General features: G+C 36.8%; 1 protein-coding gene across 1 annotated transcript in view; it reads right to left on the minus strand.

Annotated features, from left to right (window-relative positions):
* Positions 1-615: 615 nt before the first annotated feature.
* Positions 616-20,587, minus strand: part of SLC15A2 (solute carrier family 15 member 2) — a 33,269-nt gene continuing 13,297 nt past the window's right edge. Inside the window, exons 8-22 of the mRNA XM_019729612.3 lie at positions 17,110-17,192; positions 16,597-16,683; positions 16,335-16,424; positions 16,197-16,241; positions 15,114-15,146; positions 14,319-14,407; positions 13,017-13,098; positions 12,305-12,439; positions 11,227-11,391; positions 11,031-11,077; positions 10,073-10,183; positions 9,315-9,411; positions 3,512-3,658; positions 2,801-2,905; positions 616-2,469 (exon numbers count right to left, since the gene is read on the minus strand). Of these exons, the coding sequence (XP_019585171.3) occupies positions 2,293-2,469; positions 2,801-2,905; positions 3,512-3,658; positions 9,315-9,411; positions 10,073-10,183; positions 11,031-11,077; positions 11,227-11,391; positions 12,305-12,439; positions 13,017-13,098; positions 14,319-14,407; positions 15,114-15,146; positions 16,197-16,241; positions 16,335-16,424; positions 16,597-16,683; positions 17,110-17,192 (1,493 nt within the window). The 3' untranslated portion in view covers positions 616-2,292. The remainder of the gene's footprint in view (positions 2,470-2,800; positions 2,906-3,511; positions 3,659-9,314; positions 9,412-10,072; positions 10,184-11,030; positions 11,078-11,226; positions 11,392-12,304; positions 12,440-13,016; positions 13,099-14,318; positions 14,408-15,113; positions 15,147-16,196; positions 16,242-16,334; positions 16,425-16,596; positions 16,684-17,109; positions 17,193-20,587) is intronic.

The following is a 20,587-nucleotide window of genomic DNA, read 5'->3' on the forward strand; positions in this document are numbered from 1 at the left end:
AATGGCAACTGGACTAAGACTGAAAGGACAACAATTTGAAGCTGAACAGCACCCTCCACAACTAAGATTGAAAGGACATCAACTTGACTTGGAAAAAAGTCCTGGAAGTACACACTGTTCCCCAATAAAGTCCTGTTCCCCTTCCCCAATAAAATCTGAAAAAAAAAAAAAAAAGAGGGATTCTGATTCACCGCTGCATTTCAGACAAAGGATATTTTTCAGAAGAGGAAACACAGAGTGGTAAAAGGACTACATTATGCCTTGTGAGGAACCACTGAAGGAACTGAGAGTCTGACTTGATGAATATTTACTTGGTGATTGGGAAGAAGATGTAAAAGCTCTCTACAAATAGCAAAGCGTCTGCCACATGAAAGAGAGAATTATGCTTATTATTGTTAGCTAGAAAGGAAAGAACCAATGGTAGGAGGTTTCAGAGAAGAAACTTTAGTTCAGCATAAGGAAGAACTGCCTACCAGTTTTTCCCAAAATAGTTTTCTACAGAATACTATGCCATGCTAGGCTATACAAATTGTCTTGTGTTTTTACTGCAGGATTTCTCAGAATCTTTAATATGTAAAAGGTAAGAAGAAGATATAACACGCCTCATTCCAAAAATTTGTTTATCTGTGGAAACTTTTATTCATAGAGCACTGTTAACATTTCTTGAAACAATGTATATAGAAAAGATTGAGTTAAAGCTGCTCAAACAATGAACAGAATGTCTTCTGAAGGTGTAGGGTCAGGTTCACATCAAGATATCTGGGGAAACTGGATGGTGCTGCTATCACTTCAGTAGTTCTGAGACCTTGGTCACTAAAACTAAAGTATATAATGTTTGGGAAACTGGAGCAACTTCTCTTACTTGTTATGTTTACAATGTGAGACTCAACACAGTTCTAGATGAAAATAATAGAGCAAAACCAATGAAAATGAGGCTCTCTAGTATAGTGGTTCTGAACTTATTTCCCTAGCAAACACCATAGGGTAATGATGTTCCCATGTCTGTTCACAAATTCATTTATTGTGTGTGATGTAATGATTCTAACCTTATCATTAACAAACAAACAAATGAAAAAAACCTCATATTCTACAACCCTCTCCTCACCAACGGATTTTGATAGGATCCGCATATGGAACCATGCCCCTCCATTGAGCATCGCCATTTTAGAAGCTAGAGTATTAATATAACGTTTCTAATATACAAGAAATTCCAGGGTCTAAATGAAGAAATGACATTTAAAAAATTGGGGGAAAGTAAGACAAGAATAATAATAAAAATGGAGCCACTTCCTTGAGGCTGAAGGGAGTAATAATAAAAAAAGTAGATGGATTCATTAAAATATTGCTGTTATTAAATATTTTTTGCAATAATCAAGACATGATGCAATGATGAGAAAAAGCTGACCAAACAACATTGAAAAGACAGGATTTCAAAATTATGATTAGTGTCTATACAACTGTCCACAGGAGGGCATAAGCCAGGGCTGAAATATTGCAGTCGCTAAGAAGAATGTGCACTGTAGAAGAATGGCTCATCAGGATTTCTACAATTTATACCTCTTCCTGTTTTCCAGAACCATGTTTACCAATGTTGACTATCTTTAATTTGATTTCCAGAGATCTATCAGTACCGATAAAGGGGTGTTTGGGTTAGTAAATAAAATACTGTAATTATCAGAAAGTTATATCCTCTCCTGTGTGTTAATAAAATATCATTCTGGCTCCTACCATCTGTACTGACAATTTTACTAAGGTTTTATCAAACTTGGATAGCTGATAAGCCAGCCGCTGGACCAGATCACACCAGACGTACTGATTCTTGAGGGCCTTGTGAATAATACAATCACATTGCTTTTGAAGAAAGTTAAAATACCATTTCTCCGTTATTATGCAATTTTGCCTCTAAATCAGCATCTCAAAAAGCGGGGCCATCAGTTCTAAATAGCAGGTAAAGGAATGCCCATATAATTTTGCATACCCACAGAAACTAACCTCAGTTAAACACTTGTGTTTTTTTCATGGCCATTTGGAGATACCAGGCCAGTTTCTGCAACACTACACAAGGTTTACTGAGTTCACTGATAGATGGGAAGACATAGAGTCTTAAAGGACCTTGCTCTTCAACATACTGGAAAGCCCAGAACTACCTCTATCATGGGAGAAAAATGGAGGATATCAGCTCAGATATGATGCTACCTCTCCCCTAACCAAATAGGACAAAAAATGCTTGAAGTTCAGTGATGGCCAAACCCAGAGACAGGAATTTGGGTCTGGGGGGAGTCCTGGTAGCCATTAGAGCTTTGTGTTCTTGGTCTTCAGGTTGATCATATTCTTTTGCATATAGGGAATCTGCTTATCTGCCAGCTCCTGAATATTCTCTGGCTTTACAGGAACATAGTAGTAGGCCATGATGGAGAAGACCAGGCAGACCACCAGCAGGAGGCAGGAAAACAAAATGAATTCGGCCCACTGCAGGAGGAAACAAAGAAAAGAAAAGAATACGGAGAAACCTGAAACTAAAAGGATCTTCGCAGGATGAGGACTGGGGAGCAGATTGATCCAGGCTGACCATTCAGGCCGAGGTTTGCTAGCAGACTGGGTTCACTGACCTCTCCTCACGGTGGGCCTGTGGTGGCCATTACCAACACTTACATATGTCTATTTTCCTGGCAAAGTCTTTTGTATCTAACCATCTCACATGGGGAATGTGGGAGGAGGAGCGATGGGAGAGGAGTGAGAAGAGGAATTTGGAGGGGAAAGCTTAAATAGACACAAGCTCCTGTTTTTCTCAGATCCATACCTGTACAAGGCCACTGAACTGTGCCACAGCAAGCACAATAAAATTCCCAACTCCAATTGTCAACAACCAGGCTGCCTGGAGTACCGATTTCATGCTAGAGGGAGCCTAGAGAGGACACAAGTTTGTGAGTAAACAAACTCCCCACACCACCCTTACGCCCCATGCATCTCTCCAGAAAACTTCTTCCGCAAAAGCTTCCAGATTAGAACTTCCCCCACTAAGTTCAGCTATCACGTTGATGCAGGGGGTGGTAATAATGTTAACAGTAATAAGACAATGGAGCTCTTAATCGAATACTTTGATTCATTATATCATATAATCTTTATCACAAGCCTAAGAAATAGGTTCTATTAGTGTCTTATTTTATACATAATGAAAAATGGCACTGGAGGAATGATAACTCACTTGCTCAAGGTTATACAATAGGTTGTGCAGCCCAAATTTGAACATAGGCAGTTTGACTCCACAACCCTTACTCTTAATTTTTAAGTATCCTTTCCTCGATCCCAAATCGCGTAGGCTACTATACTGCACTTCCATGACTCTGGAATTTGAGGTGACTCTGTTCAGGGTCATATATAAAGAATCTAAGGCCAAAAAATATGAAACTCTTGGCCAGGGTCACATGCCTATCTTAGTCAGTGCCAGGATTAAAATTCACCATCCTCTAAGCAATATCTCCACCTCCACTGTCCAGTTGCAAAAACCTACCTGAGAATAAGAAAACTCAAGTCCTGTGACAGAGAACATGACCTCCGCAGCTGTAACCAGGACATATTGTGGTAGCTGCCATGCGATGGATATTTTGGTGGCTGGAATGTCTTCTGTCTTCCAGGCCTGAGGACCTTGATTGGTGCTCTTGATGAGAGAAAGAAGAAATGGGATTTTCATTAATCTCAAGTAAATATTCTTGACCTTCTGCATTCCATGATCTTATATCCATCCTCTCTTTATATTTTCATCCTTTTGCTACCTTCAAGAGCTTGAGCAATTTCTACACAATTTCAGTTTTTTTGAAATTCTTTTTCGTTAATACTGCTCTCACTTGTCTGGCTTCAGATACCATTATTGAGAGTCCTTAAAGTGGCAGAATATTTTTATATTGTAGTTTATATTCCCACCATTTTGACCTATTGGGTATTTTGATCCTAGTCAATATTTTAAATATACAAGACATCTAAATAAACTATACAAATATAATGAATTTTCAGAAAGCACATTCTTGAGAAAAGTTTAATTCCTTGTCTAATTTTATATGTAAGTATAATTAAATAAATTGTTTTAACATTTTTCATTAAATGTTTTCTTATACTAAAATTACTTTATCAGAATGAATTATTTTCTTGGTAACCCTTACATTGAAAATTTTGTGGATCAGTGATTAAAAATCCATATCTTGAATTCTATCTGCTATTTTGAATTCTATGTACTGGCCATTATTTTTTAACTTAAATCTCACACACATAATTTTTTCAAAAAGTTGCAAATTTTTTTCAAAAAGTTGCAAAAGGAATTTTTTAGGGTTACTTTTTTGTTATTAGTGTCACCAATATACATCATTATAATCTTTTTCTTTTTTTTGTCTAAAACTACTTTTACTATATGCAAATTTTTAGTTATGGTTGGTTTTATAAAGATTATGTCTACTAATGCATGTTATCATAAATGGAATGAAATTTCAAAAATTATATATGTATTTCTTGGAGTAAAACTATTCTTAGGTAGTAGGTGCAGTATCTGGATATACAATGAGATAAAAACGGCAGAGTTAAAACATCAAGGTCAAAAGTCCTTGGAATAAAAAGTCTTTGATGTCCAAATTCAGTTGATTCTCTGAGTCAAGGGCCATTGGGTTCAAATTAGTAAGGTGAATTTTGCTTTAGTTAATATTGTGAACAATACCTGAGCATAGATTTGGATTTTCTCAGCCTGAGAGAAATGACCTGAATTTGTAAATCCAGGTCACATAATCAAATACCAACAGGCACATAATTAAGTAAATGAAGCCAGCTGAATGGGAATGAGGTAACTTTGGCAAACTGGACACCACAAGCCCCATCTAAAGGGTATAACCATTAGCACCAGCAAACTAACATGGTAATTCCTATTACAAAATCTTGTTATTGTTTTTAAGAAATGTTATGAATCCAGCTTCTTAAGTGAAATCTCTTGAATTTTAAGTATTGTCAATTAATAAGTATTATATTGTTATTAATACTGTGAAGATCAAAAAACAAAACAAACATAGGACTATGGAAGGAACAGGGCCCCCAGGTCTCCAATGTATGATCTCCATTTTTTGGTATTTTTTTTAAATTAAATTTACGGTAGTGACATTTGTTAATAAAATTATATAGGTTTCAAGTGTACAATTCTATAATACATCATCTATATACTGCATTGAGTATTCATCACCCAGAATCAGGTCTCCTTCCATCCCCATATATTTGACCCCCTTTACCCTCTTCTATCTTCCCCTCACCCCCTTACCCTCTGGTAACCACTAAACTGTTGTCTGTGTCTATGAGTTTTTGCTTGTTTGTTTATTGCTCTCAGTTTTATATCCCACATATGTGTGAAATCATGTGGTTCTCAACTTTTTCTCTCTGACTTATTTTGTTTAGTGTAATAGTCTCAAGATCCATCCATGTTGACGCAAATGGCATCTATTTCATTTTTTTCTTATGTATGAGTAATATTCCATTGTATATGTGTACCACATCTTCTTTATCCAAACATGTATTGAAGGACACTTTGATTGTTTCTATGTCTTGGGCACAGTGAATAATGAATTACCATATGACCCACCAATCCCTCTTCTGGGTATCTACCCCAAAAGTCTGAAAACATTTATTCATAGAGATATATGTACCCCTATGATCTCTACTTTAGATGCTTATTAGAACCTGCATTCACAAACAACATATACAGCGTGTATCTTGAGCAGAATATGAGAGAACAAACCAAAAATGGAGTAATATCAGGTATGTGAGTGTGAAAGGTTGAATTGTGTCCTCCTAAAACTCATATGTTGAAGTCCTAATCCCCAGTGTTTGAGAATGTGAACTTATTTGGAAATATGGTTACTGGAGAATAATTAGTCAAGTCAAAATTAGGTCGTTAGGGTGTGCCTTAATCCAATATGATTGGTGTCCTCATAAAAATAGAGAAATGCAGACAGGGGTTTCTCCATGTGTAGACAAGCATATGGGGAGAACTTCATGTGACCATGAAGACAGAGATTGGGGTGATTTTTCTACATACCTAAAAGAATATTGCCAGAAAAACCACTAGAAGCTAGAGGAAAGGCATATTCACTTACAAAAGAATGAAGTTAACCCCCTAGCTCATGCCATATACAAAAATTAGCTCAAAAGGTATTAAAGACATAAATGTAAGAGCTAAAATTATAAACCACTTAGAAGAAATCATAGGCATAAATCCTCATGATGTTAGATTAGGCAATGGCTTCTTAGATAGGAGACCTAAAACACATTCAACCAAGGAAAAAAAATAGATAAATTGAACATCATAAAAATTATAAATGTTTGTACTTCAATGGATATGATTAAGGGAGTTAAAAGGATAACCTATTGAATGGGAGAAAATACTTGCAAATTATATACCTGATAATGAATTTATATCTAAAACATATAAAGAATGTCTACAACTCAATAATAAAAAGACAACCCCAATTAGAATGGGCAAAGGATCTAAATAGAAATTTCTCCAAAACAGATATGTAAATGGCTAATAAATACATGAAAAGATGCTCAACATCATTTGCCATCAGGAAAATAGAAATCAAAACCACAGTGAGATATCATTTCACACCTTCTAGGGTGGGTATAATTAAAAAGACAGAAAAACAAGTATTGGTGAGGATGTGGAGAAATTGCAACCTTCATACACTATTGGTGGGAATATAAAATGGTGAATTCACTTTAGAAAAGTCTAGAAGTTCCTCAAATAGTTAAATAGAGTTACCATATAGAGTTACCATATAATTCCACTCCTAGATATATACCCAAGAAAAGTAAAAACATATATCCATATAAAACCTGTACATGAATGTTCATAACCACATTACTTATAATAGTTGAAAGGAAGGAAAAACCCAAATGTCCATCAATTGATGAATAGATAAATATACAATAGAACATTATTTGCCAATAAAAAGAAATGAAGTCTAATATACGCTACAACATGGGTGAACCTTGAAAAGTATGTTAATTGAAAGAATTCAGACACAATAGGCCACATATTGTATCATTCCATTTACATGAAACGTACAGAATAGGCAAATTTATAGACAGGGAGAAGACAAGTGGTTGACCAACAGTAGGGGTTTAATAGGAAACAGGAAGTGATTGCTAATGGGTATGGGGCTTCCTTATGGAATGATGAAAATGTTCTAAATTTGAACAACTCTGTGAATATATTAAAAAAACATTGAATATATTCAGAAGGTGCCAAAAATATATACAAATTTTAAGAAAGGAAAACTGTATTAAAATTGTAATACTGAGTCAGTTCTGAACACACAGCGATATGTAAATGATGTATTACAGAATTGTACACCTGACACCTATGTAACTTTACTAACCATAGTCACACCAATAAACTTTAATTAAAAACAAAGAAGAAGGGAATGGGTGGACAATATGTGGAGGTAGTAGGTTTAGAATACTAAATTCTAGGAGATTATGAGCTTCTAAAATATCAAATAGTTGATCTGGGGAGTATGACTGCTAAGTGACAAAGAGAAGAGTTAAATCAGTTGGAACTGAATTGTGACAAAGTAAAGCTGTTGGACACAAAGCAGCTGGGGTGTGGTGATCCTGGCAAGTAGCAGATGTGAAATTACGATAGAATTGGTGCCCTTTTTTCTCTTTAATTTGGAAGCCCCTTATAATAAATAAAAATGTCCCCAAATAAAAAAAATTGTAATATTCAATATACAAGTTCTGACAATTAAGTTAGCGAACTTGTTGCCATGATGTTGCTAACTTTTTTTGATATCAGAGGGATTATTCATTATGAATTTGTACCAACTGGACAGTTAACCAAGTTTACTACATGGAAGTGCTGAAAAGGCTGCATGAAAAAATTAGACAACCTGAAATTTTCGTCAGTAATTCATGTCTCTTGTATCATGACAATGCACCAGCTCACACGGCACTGTCTGTGAGGGAGTTTTTAGACAGTAAACCAATAACTATATTGGAATACCCTCTCTACTCACCTGATCTGGCCCCCAATAACTTCTTTCTTTACCCAAAGATAAAGGAAATATTGAAAGGAAGACATTTTGATGACATTCAGGACATCAAGGGTAGTACAATGACAGCTCTGATGGCCATTCCAGAAAAAGAGTTCCAAAATTACTTTGAAGGGTGGACTAGGCACTGGCGTTGGTGCATAGCTTCCCAAGGGGGGAGTACTTTAAGGTGACTATAGTGAAATTCAGCAATGAGGCATGTAGCACTTTTTCTAGGATGAGTTCACGAACTTAATTGTCTGACCTCATATACTGATAACAAAAGATAAATTGAAGTCACATTTGACTTCTGCAATTACAAGAGTGCTCAAAGCAGTTACCATCCGTGTTCAGACACTTCTGATTATGGTGAACTACTGCTTGAGCAACGTTGACCAAAGTCTCCACTTGTATACGTATTTTTGGTGCCATCGGTATTACTGAAAAAATATTTCCTATATAGTGAATATGTATCAATATATATTGAATATGTTAATATAATTAAAACTATTATATACTTTAAATGGGTGAATTGTATGTCATATGAATTATATTTCAATTAAGCTGTAATAAAAATAGTATACCAATTATATCAGGTTATTAAATTAATTAAAATAAGTAAAACTTCACAGATTATTTTCACCACACCTTTAGAAATATTCCATCTTTTTCTTATTCACTATCTTTTTTTATATTTAACACAATGTCAAAAATAACAAAATAAAATTAGGGTCAAGATTGATATCAAAATTAAAATTCAGAGATACCCTGCCCCAATGGCTGAGACAATTGCTTTTGTGGACCACAGTTAATTGATGCCCTAACATTTTTGTGAAGATTGACATTTGCTACCTGTCTTGGTATTTCAGCTTGTGATATGCTAGCGGATGAATTTTCAGGGAGCTAGGAGACTTGCATGTGGCGGCAGTCAAGAAGACGTAAGTAATTTTTGTTTTCTTGGGACCATAATGATGCTGAAGCAGACCATGACTCAAAATAAATTATGTCTCCCATTCCCCCCGACTCTGCGCCTGCAGCCAATGGTCATCTCTTTTAATGTTCCTCTATGGAGACCTCAGTAGGCTTTCTAAAGTCACTATAGAATCTATCATCTTACACTAGAAATAAGTATGTGATTGTAATACTCAATATATACCAATAACAAAAGATGAATACATGTCACGTGTATACATTTTTTTTGGCACCGCCGGTATATATGAAAGGAGAGAGCAGGGGTGGCCATGAGCTACTTACATTAGTAATGACAAACAGATAAGCTGCACCGAAGTCTAGTAGACCCAAATTCAGTGAAAAGTCATCATCTTCTGTTTTACACTGCACTGCAGGGTATCTGGAACAGGAGGTGTTTAGGTTAGAATAAACATCCCAGCTTAGAAAATCACTCCCATCACCAGAGGAAAGAGTGGTCTCATCTCTCTATTGATGGTGAGTCAAGCAGCAAAGCCACCATTTCTCTTACAGAGAGGAGTCTCTGGGAGTAAATTATTTTCATGCCAGGTTTTTCTGACCCTAATCTAAACCCTTCATTGCCGGTTGGGTATTTTCTTTTTAACCTTAAACTTGAATAAAGAAGCCACAAATCATCTACTTTTGTGGACTTCAGTACCTAAGTCTTCTCATCCAAGTCTGCGGAACTTTTCTCATCTGAGCCTTATGAATTCATGGAACAGCATAAAACAGTGAACCTGAGAGGATAAGCCTGAAGTAATAATGTGCCAATAGGAAGTACCGAAGGGTAGGAATGGGAGCTAATAATACACTTTGCAAACCTCCCAGAGGTGGGCCTTGTTTACTACACAGTATGGCCTTCACAGCTATCGTATCTCAATATATCTCTGCGGGGAGGGAAGGAGGCAAGGGTGGGAAAAGAATCTGTGTATACAGAAAAATCACCCAAGGTATACCTCTATCTTGACACACCTATCTGCGAAGAAAGCACGTGAAGAACAATTGTTGATAAAAGTAAAATGTCCAAAAGGTAATGCTCTTACTCTCCTGTTTGCACAGTTCTGTAAGCAGACACACCATAGTCTTCACCAACACTGAGGGGGAGATTTGTACCCAGGGAGATATTGACCTCTTTACTCAAAGTGTTAACAAACCTAGGGATAGAGACATTGTTACACATAAGACAAAACTTCCCAATAGGGATACAGATAAAAGGTACACATGATACGGGCCCTTTCTGCCCTTTTTCCCATTTTTTTTACTACTATATCCTCAGAGTCTAGAACAGTGGCTGGCATGTAAAAGGTACACGATGTATATTGTTAACTGGATGAATGAATGAACTCAAATGTAAAAAGTAATCAGTAATCTTAGCTGTCCCTAACTTTCTCCTTCCTGAGGTATTAGCTTTCTACCTGCTACACCCTCATCTAATCTCTACCTGGGATGGACATTACCATGATCATCCACGGCAGTCTCAGTTGCCTCATTAATCCAGTTTTGGTGAACCCAGTTTCTTTCCCTCTTGTAATAGTGGGATTCACCAATTGAGACTCTACTAAGAAAAATGGATATATATATATATCGATGCATCTATAAGTTTATAATAAAAACTATATTACAAAAACACAGTAACAATAAAAGATACTCAACTACCAACAGTGAAGGATTATTTTCTCACTTCTAAATTTCTCTCTGGTGATCACAGAGAGAAAAGTACTGAGTTATTTTCCTGAGAACAAGATAAGTGGATAAATTCAGTAGACGAGATGTATGCATCAGATACAGGATCATCTTTGAATACCACGTGGGAAAGGAAGCCTATCTGCTCTGTGTCCTGGAAAATGCCTTCTGACACCCATGCCCCTGACATTCTAGGAGAGAGAATCCCTGTGCTGGACAAGTACAGAATGAGGCCTCTTCATTTGAAGCCCCCACAGATCAGAAGAGACTCAAGATTCAAGAGAACAGAGTGGCCAGGGAGCTCCTTGACATCCAAACCTCACAGCTGTCATCCCATTGGTTGTTACGTTTTCTGTATCCTTCACCTTAAAGAGAGGAAAGTGAAAATCAGTTACAGCTGACAATAGGGAACCAATAATCAGAAAATTTTATCATTATGCATATCCTTGGTAATATATTGATGAGCTTACACTCTAAGATAACAATCTGGAACCTAGGCCATTCCTCAACTTACCATCATGCTGGAAATACTTTTCCCATCGTCTCGAATGAGCAGACTGTACCAGTTCTTCTCTTCCACAGAATGCTCAGTGTAGACAGACAAATTGCGATATTTCAGGTGGAAGTGGAAATCCTTGCTTTCTGTCTTTAGGTGGAGTTTAGAATAATGTGGCATTTTCTGTAGAATGAAAAACCTGTCATATTCACCTTCTAGCCCATCTTGGACATCACAATCTCATAGCATCCCAGGGCAGGTGACCTCATCAGATACTTTGAACATTATTCTTTAAGCTGGTAATCCCATTTTTAGGAATATACCGTAGGAGTAATTAGAGGCATGCATAAATATTTATGAGTAAGGATATTCATTATAGGATGATATAAAATAATAAAAAACTTAAATACCTATAAGGAAATCTTAAAATAAACTATGATATTATCTAGAATGGAATTTTATGTGTCTATTAAAATCATGTTATCAAAGATTATCTAAGGACATGGGAAATGTTTATGATGCAATTAATGTTAAGAAAAAAAGCAAGGTCAAAACATATAAAGTCTGAGCACTTTTAAAAAATTAATTTGCTTATTCATTTATACAAAAATGATCACTGTAATTATCTGTGGGTGATGGAATTAAAGGTGGCTTTTATGTCTTCCTACATACTTTCCAATTTTTAACAATAAATGTATATTACTTTTATTATTAACAATATTTAAAAATAAGCACAATAATAGCGGTGAAAACATGCAAGCCAAACTCTTCCAGAGGATGTGTGATTAGTAGGCAGTTTAAAACAATAATACAAGTTACAACTTACTAAGAGCTTATAATGTCTATGCTAAGCACTTTACATATAATACTTATCTTTACAATAGCTTTTGACATAAAAATTGCCATTTTGCAGATGCTGAAATTAAAGTTTAGAGATAAATTAACTTGTTTAGGGTCTTATTGCGAGGCAGTGGCAGAACCAGGAAATGGACTGGGGCAGTTTGACTCCCCAAACACATGCTCTTAACCACTGTATTATGCTGCTTCTTTGGTGCGTAATCGGAATGTTTCTAATTCATTTACGTACATATCTCACCTGAAAGGATTTGATGGACTCTGCCAACAGAGAATTGTTTTCATCTCCCTGCATTGTCACCTTCACCTCATCATCTGCCAGATTTAAGACTTGGAGGAAAATCTCTTGGGAACGTGGTTGGGGTGGGGCCATTTCCTTACGACAGAAAATACATGTCAGAAATCACCAACAAGTAACCCTCTGGATAAAATGAGAACACATATCTCAGTCAAATCTCTGACAGCCTAGTCCATCTAGTCAGGAAGACACAGTTTTCTCCCTCTGAAGAGTAATTGGATTAAAAACTCTGAAGGCAGTTGGAGGGGAAACCCCAGCGCAATGTAGCAAGCACAGATGTCAGGTAACAAACTTCATGATTTTTGACTCCGCTGTGGCCTCATACGTCATTCCCCAATAGTGGCTATTCAGTCTGCCAAAAAGGTATTTGTTTGAACATCTGGTAAGGCATCATATAAGCCTGTTTCCAAAAACATGGCTAGATACCTTGGCTATTAGTGTTCGTAAATTTCTTGACAATGTATTCTGAATCACTCAGGTGAGAGATGGGCCTCATTTTGCACTGCTGCTCTTGCCCTCTATCTACTCATTTATCACAAATACTTATTATGCACCTTCTTTAAAATAGGTGCTATGCTAGGTCCCAGGGAATCAGAACAGCAAACAAGATAAATAAGGTCCTACATTTATGGAGCTTAAGATTTATTGAACTCACATTAATTTTTATCTCTACAACTGCCACAACTGCAAATGCCAAGCATGCAAGGATCATACCAACAGCCATTTTCCTAAGCGATCTGCAGAGAAAAGGGAGATTATATCTAAACTTTAGAGTCTAAACAATAAAATGTAACCCCCCTAGGCCTACCATTAAAGACCTTTCCCGATTTGGTCCCAAGTCCTTTTCAAAGTATTTCCTAGAACACATCCTTCTTTCTCCCTTTACTTGAGTCACTTTGAACTGTTGTTTGTGATGAACCACATTTTGCCACAGCTACCTTTGTTTATGATGCTTTTTCTATCCATTATGTCATAATAACAAGTATAATAGTAATACAGCCAGATTTATTGAACGTTTAGCACATGTCAGGCACTATACAATATTACCTCATTTTCCTCTTCTTCAGAAGTCTTTCCCCTGGCAGCAGGAAGTACTTTCTTCCTTCTCTACATTTCCCTGGCACTTTGCTTCCCTTCTTAGAACATCTAATGTATTTCACCTTGTGTAATAATTATTCTCACACTCATTCTAGCTCCTTTACTAAACAATAAACTCCTTGAAGGCAAGATTTGTGCTTTTCCATTTGCATGGTACTTGGTGCGAAACTCACCAATATTTGCTCAATGAATGAGTAAATGACAAAAGGCCACTTGAATATGGTAAAGTGGTCATTAAAAAGAAATTGCTATTAAGTCAGGAATTAGAAGAGGCTTGAAACCCTCTTCTGTCAAACTTCATAAAGAATAACATGGGCCACTGTGAGTGGTGCCCTCCTTAAAAAAATAAAAATATAAATAAATTAATTAATTAAAAAAGAAAAAGAATAACACTTCTATTTTGAATGGGGAAAAGCAATAAATAGGGACAATTCTATCCCACTCTTACCAGGTCTCCCCACTTGTTTCATAGGGACAATAAGAGATTTAAAAGGATTCGTTGTCATCAAAGTCTTTGGACTTCTTTGAAGAGGCAACTTTCAAGAATAAAGTAAGGACTTGGTTTAGGAGCCTATTCTCACATACTCTTGACTTTCTGTGAAGTTAGGCTCTCCCTTCAACATCATACAGTGAAATCTGCTGCAATGGCTTGGACTCTCTATAATAAGAATTAAGCAGTTCAAATTCCCATCCTACAATAGTACTAGGCATTTAGTCTAACATGGGTAAATAGAAGCAGGAAAAATGATAAATCAAAACAAATCATCACTAAGTAGAAAAAAATACTGACATTGAATCTTTATCAAAGTGGGCAAATATTGAGTCAGTTTGGAACAACACAAGTATGATGAGCACTTACGAGAAGTTAATTCCACACTTGGAGACCAGACGATAAATGACAAGGTCAAACAATGGGATGAAGATAAGAACCAGAAGGGGATTTAATACCTGTAAAACCACGGTAGAAAGGATTGGTTACAAATATTCTATTATAAGTGTGACCATGTGCTCTCACTTGCTTGTGCACATTCTCCCTCATATTCAAACACACTTACATTATACTAAGCACAGAATGATTCCACATCTCAGCCCCTTTACACTCAAGACTCTATTTCCTTTGCACCTCAGTTTCCAAATATCCCAAGGAATCAGTTTCACCCTGAAACTTTTTCTGCCAATCATTTGGGAGCTCTTCCCTCCCATTCTCACTTATCATCTGCATTTCCACAGTCCACAGGAAGATGTCATGGCCAGAAGAAAGGAAGCATTGGGGATTGTTGAACAAGGGTTTAAGAAAAGAACTGGGAGTCACTAATAAACCGAGATTCTGACTTGGTTGCTCACACAACAAAGCCTTCCACTTTCTTTGACAATATTTCCGTGATACTACCTTGACATGAAAAAAAAATCCAACTCATATACTTTTCCTGTGAGCTCAAAACTCACTCTCCCTGGAGTTGGGCAGGAGATACTGACTGAACAGAGGAGGTGAAAGAGAAGTGTGGGGCTTAAGGAGAATATTTTCATCCCAATATTTAGCACTTCTCAGCATACAAAGAAAAATATCAAATTGTGGTCGGAAATCCTAGTATTACAGGTAGAGGTATAGATGAGGAAAGGAATAAATCCCCATGACTATACAGAAGTCTCCTACCTGCATCTGTTCAGGCTGAAGCACAATAAAACCCTGAAACATAATAAATTAAATTTAGATGATGGCTAAAGACAAGAAAAGCCTAAGTCAACAATCTTGGTAATTAGCAGTTAGAAGTGTAAGTTAAAATCCATCAAGTCTTTGGTTCAGGACCTCAATCATGCTTATAAGGGTACATGGGGGAACAGACTGGGAATGGCTTCAGGCTGTCTTTGCTGAAGGAAGATAGGCCTACGGCAGAATATTCTTTTCTGTGTACTATGCTTTTCTTGACTTCGGAGAGAATAGAGTCAGTGTGTTTTCATTAATCTCTAACTGCAGTTGTGTGTGGTAATAATGTGAAGTAGAAGCCATTATGGTTAGGGTAAATATTCCCACTGACACATAGTGTTTCCAAAATTGTTCTCCAGGGGAATCAACAAGAAGACAATCATGGTAAATCCTCGGCAAACAGAGGAAGGGAAAAGGTAAAATTATATTTGGCAGGCTCCAAATAGACAGCTAATAAGACTCTGGCGTCATCCCACTCTACCATCTTCACAACTGAGATGGCAGAAAAACAATACAATAATCTAGGAAGTGGAACAGCTGAGAGCAGAGATGGAGCTTTATGTGACTTTGCCAAAGAATGGAGATTGGAAAAAGAGACAATAATGCTTACAACTTTCCCCTCTTTCCATATCCATATACAAAATATCCCATGTGCAGGTCCTCTGCTGTGATGCTTGCCTGAGAGATGGGGCCAGTTGTGTACATTAACCTGTCCTGTTGTGCCGAGGGCAGGCTTAGATCGAAGAAAACAATCACCGTCTCAGGTCTATATCACTTCATTTGCTATCCTCTCGATACTTCCTTGTATGAATTTAAACCCTTCCCATCCTTATATTCCTGATTTCTAAAGATTCTGTTTTTTATTTTTCAGATGAGCTTTCTTTACTTTGCCTCCTCAGTAGTTTCCTGTTAAAGGCACCTCTCTTATGATCGTAAATCAATTTTCAGAGGAAAACACAAAGAAATTAATTTTTCCCTAATATGAATTCTAAAGAAAATAATACACTTCTCTGGAAAATCTCTTCAGCTCACCAAATTCCCATTCATCCTGGTGGCTTGCAAGGTCCATCGTGAGCCCTAGGGACAGACAGATTCTCTTATGAGAAATCCCTTTTCTGTAAGAGGGAAGTGGCTGGAAGAAGGGGTAGCTTTCAAAACAACTCTTCTTACCTGCTGTTCCAAAAGAGCCCAGAACATGGGCAATGGGATATAAAGGAATAGTATTCTGGTCAGTGCTTTCACATCCATAATGAGCCGCTTCTACAAAAAAGGGAAAGAAGGAACAGGCTAAATTGCCAGACATCGTTTTCCTGCTTGGAGTAGAAGCACCCCAGAGCAGTAAGAGAAGAGGCTAAATGCAGTAGGAGAGAATCAGTTTGAACATGAGGAAAGATGCTACAGAGGCATAGATGTGTTTGGCATTCCAACTCACCGGGTATTTCTCAGCTGCCCAGTCTAGCCAGTGTTCTCGCTTTGTAACGTCCCCAGAACGGTTCTTGAAACGATTAGAAACAGCAAACTAGGGCAGAGCACAGATATCAGAGGAGAGACAAAAAGAAACCACCTCTTGCCTTTTCTAATTCATCATCCCTTCCCTCACTTAAATGACTTATTCCAACCCTTGGATTTAATCAGACATTGAATTTCAGAATATTTTAGATAAAATTTTATCTATCCTTACATCCTGTTGGCAACATATATAACTACATTTCAGAAGATTTTGCCAATTAAAAAATGATTACATTACTTTTGTTTACTTAGTGGTTAAGTAGGGGCACAGAGGAAGACTGATTTATCGCAATTGTGCAGGTGACTAAAAGGCTCAGACGTAGAACAGAGGTCATTGAAAAAATAAACGTATACCTATGTGTGAAGGCCTACATGCTCACCACAGCATCTCTTTCCCTTTGATTGAAAAACGCAGGTAAACAATTCAAGGACTTACCCAGATACATTTGACAACTTGAGTCACTATGTTTCCTTCCGGAGGTGTTTTTTTGTACATTTTGCTTCCCATTGCAAACACAACTGCAGTTGATAAACAAACAAGGTTCTGAGCTTCTCATTTAGCACACTCAGTATGTCAATGCTAAGGACAGACTGCTGAAGTGTAGAAGTGACTGGCAGTTTTCATAAAGGGAGGAAACTCACTGAGCACTTCCTGACTTTGGAGTTATAAAAATTAGGAGAGCCAAGAGAAGAATGCAATGGTCATTTGTTAAGAGATATATGTTGAGACTTCCCTGTAATTACAGAAATGGAAGTCACCTTTGAATTCTCACTCTTCTTTCTCCATCTCCACATTAGAGATATTACCAGCTTTCATTGGTCCCCTTTCTTCAGTCTGTCCCCTTTTTTCCATCACAACTGCTATGACTCTGATTTAGGACCTCACAACTTCTACCCTAAATTATCAGAAAGGCCAACAACTAGTTTCTCAATCCCTGGTCTCTTCTTTCTCTTATCTGATGCTAAATTAAAACCTTCTTTCCAGGACCTACCAAATAAGCCCAAGCTCCTGCCATGAAAGACCTTCCCAAATTCATTATTGTCCTGATGGTTATTCTTATTACCATTGAAGATTTATTGTTATATGTAAAGTAGTAAGCATTTTACGTACATCAACTGATTTAACCTGACAAACTATGTAATACTCTCTCCATTTTACACATAAAGAAATTGAAGATTAAAGAAATTAAGCAATTTGTATAACGTTACAAAGCTAGAAATGGCCAGTAACTGCACTTTTGATTTGAGGCCTATCTGATTCAAAAATCTATGCTCTTAACCACCACATTATGCTAGACACTACTGGGAATAAAGATAAAAAAGACCTGGCCCCTGGCTGCCAGGGAGCTCATCTCAACCTACCGTTTCCCACTTTATGTTTCATTACTCTCTATTAGGTATCCTGTGCTCTAACCGTGATTCATCATTCCTACAAACAATTCTATTCTGTATTATTTCTGTTCTTGAGCTTATTCTCTTTCCCTTGACCCGCACCTTTATTCTTTAACCACATCTCCACAGCTAATTATAGGTGAATTTTATTTTCTTATTTTTTTCTTTTACTTTCCAAATAACAGCAATGAGCTGATATTATTTTTATAATTATAAAGTACTATTTTTTCAAGTTTATTAAATTGAACTAAAACTATTGGAAAGACTCCATATTGGTACCCTCCTAGATATGCTTTTCTCCTTAATGGATTTTCCAGCTTTAGCAAGATATGCCTCTAGGAGCTCATTTACCAAAGATGCCTTTCTCAGTGACCAGTAGCACTTGCCAATATCCATATACATGAGGATGCCTGAGTCACCTTATTCTTCTTTTCTTTAAATTTCTAATTTATCTATTCCTCTCAGTCAGATTCACTCTACTACATTTTCTTTATTCATCCTCTCAGTTTCCCCAAAGCTGCTCCAAATAGCATTCTTTACCTACAATAGCCATCTTACTGGTGACAGAAAAAATAGTTCAGGGAAAGAATGTTAATCATGGGAGACAAGTGAGCAAATAAAGAGGTATCTAGACAAAAGAAAGATTTTGGCTAGGAAATAAACTTCTCCCAAACCTAAGAATGACCCTAGAAAGAGGCTGGCAATCTCAGGAATTCTGGTCTCAATCATGACATTGGAGTGATAAAAGGAAGGCCAGGTAACAAACTCCACAAGGTCACACTTAAATTTCAAGGCCACGTAACTAAAGAAGATATGTAGGGCTTTTGAGTTTCTCTACTATCTTCTCCCAGTCAACATAAGAAATATCCAAACATGTAGAGAATTTTATGAGTTTATTTGAGCCAAACTGACAACCATGCTGGGAAGAAGATCTCAGATGATCTGGAGAATCACAGTTTTGCAGTTTCTTTTATTCATTTGGAACTAAGGAAGATTACATGAAGGTGGAAGAAAGCAAGGTGGGGATTGGATTACAGGACAATTAACAAGATTATGTGCTCCCTTGAGGATGGTTACAACTTTGAGGGGTCTGGAAAAGAGGCATTTCAAAGATGTCTTAACCCAGATGCACAAAAACAATGGACAGGGCTTGCTTAAGCCAAAGATAAACCTTTTACTAAAGCAGGGGCTACCCAGCATGACCTTCCCACTTAGGAATTTATGGTCAGATCACCCCGTGAGGTTACTTTCGGTCACTAGATTAGTCTGATTTATTATAGAGTCGCTTTTTCATCCTTATCCCTCTAGTAGATGATGTTGCCTTCTACTTCATGAAAATAGATGCCTTCAAATGGAAACTCTCTCCACTTCCTGCCATCAGATCTATTAATTCCTGTATCCACACCCATCTTCTCCTCCCTCCAGTTGGGTGAAGGTGATATTCCTCCTTTTGTACCAAGGTAATTCTGCCATGTGTTCCTTCTTACTCATTACACTGTCTTCATCTCAAATCTTCAATTTCTTTCTCTATTGGAGTCACCCAATAATGTTCAAGCATGCTTGATATCCTCTCTTGACTTCATGTCATCTTTCAGCTATAAATACTTACTATTTCTCCTTTCTTCTTATTCACTTTCTAATTTATTCCAATCAATCTTGAATCTCCACCAATATACCATAATTGATATCACCAAATCAATGAAATTCTTGTTACTATATTTCATGGAAATTTTTTACCCTTACCTCCATTTCCCACTCAGTAACACTCGTCACTAATTGATTCTTTTCTTCTTGAAGTCCTCTTTTATCCAAAATAGCACTACTACCACTTTGGTCATTCCTTCTTAGTCTCATTGTGGGATTTTCCTTTTTGTTTGTCTTTTAAATACTGGTGCTTCTCGGGGCTCTATCCTAGCCCTCTTTTTCACCTTGTTCTTATTATCTCCGGGTTATTTTAACTATTTTCATAGCTTAATTTCTATCCAAATACTAATAGCTCCAAATCTTTATCTATAGCCCAAACATTTCTTCCAAGTTCCAAACCTGTATTTCTAAATAACTGCTTGATAACTTTAAGTATATGTTCCAAGGATATCTAAAATGTAAAATGTCCAAAACTAAAATAATTGGTATTGCTCCAAATCTGTTCTCTTTGATTATCTCAGGTAATGATCCCACTATCTACCAGTTGGTCAAGTCAGAATCTGCATCTAACTTTGACTTATCTTCTCCTCACTTCACATATCTAATCATATCAAGTTTTGTCAATTCTACCAGGGCCCGGACAAGGTGAACTGAGTGATGCACTCACCTTCAGCACAAAATTTAACGGAGTGCCAAAAATTCAAATAAATAGTGTCCTTGACTCACTCTTAATCCACTCTTTCTCCATATTTTTGTCAGACATCACTGAAAAATAAAAGTCTAACAATCATTCCTCAGTTCAAAATCCTTTTATAGCTCTCTCTGCAGTGTCTTCCTGATAAAGTTCTAATTTCTTAATTACTTAAAAGACCCTTTGT

The sequence above is a fragment of the Rhinolophus sinicus genome, chromosome 17, assembly GCF_057876585.1.
Source record: "Rhinolophus sinicus isolate RSI-liver-muscle chromosome 17, RSI-T2T, whole genome shotgun sequence".
NCBI classification, from domain to species: domain Eukaryota; kingdom Metazoa; phylum Chordata; class Mammalia; order Chiroptera; family Rhinolophidae; genus Rhinolophus; species Rhinolophus sinicus.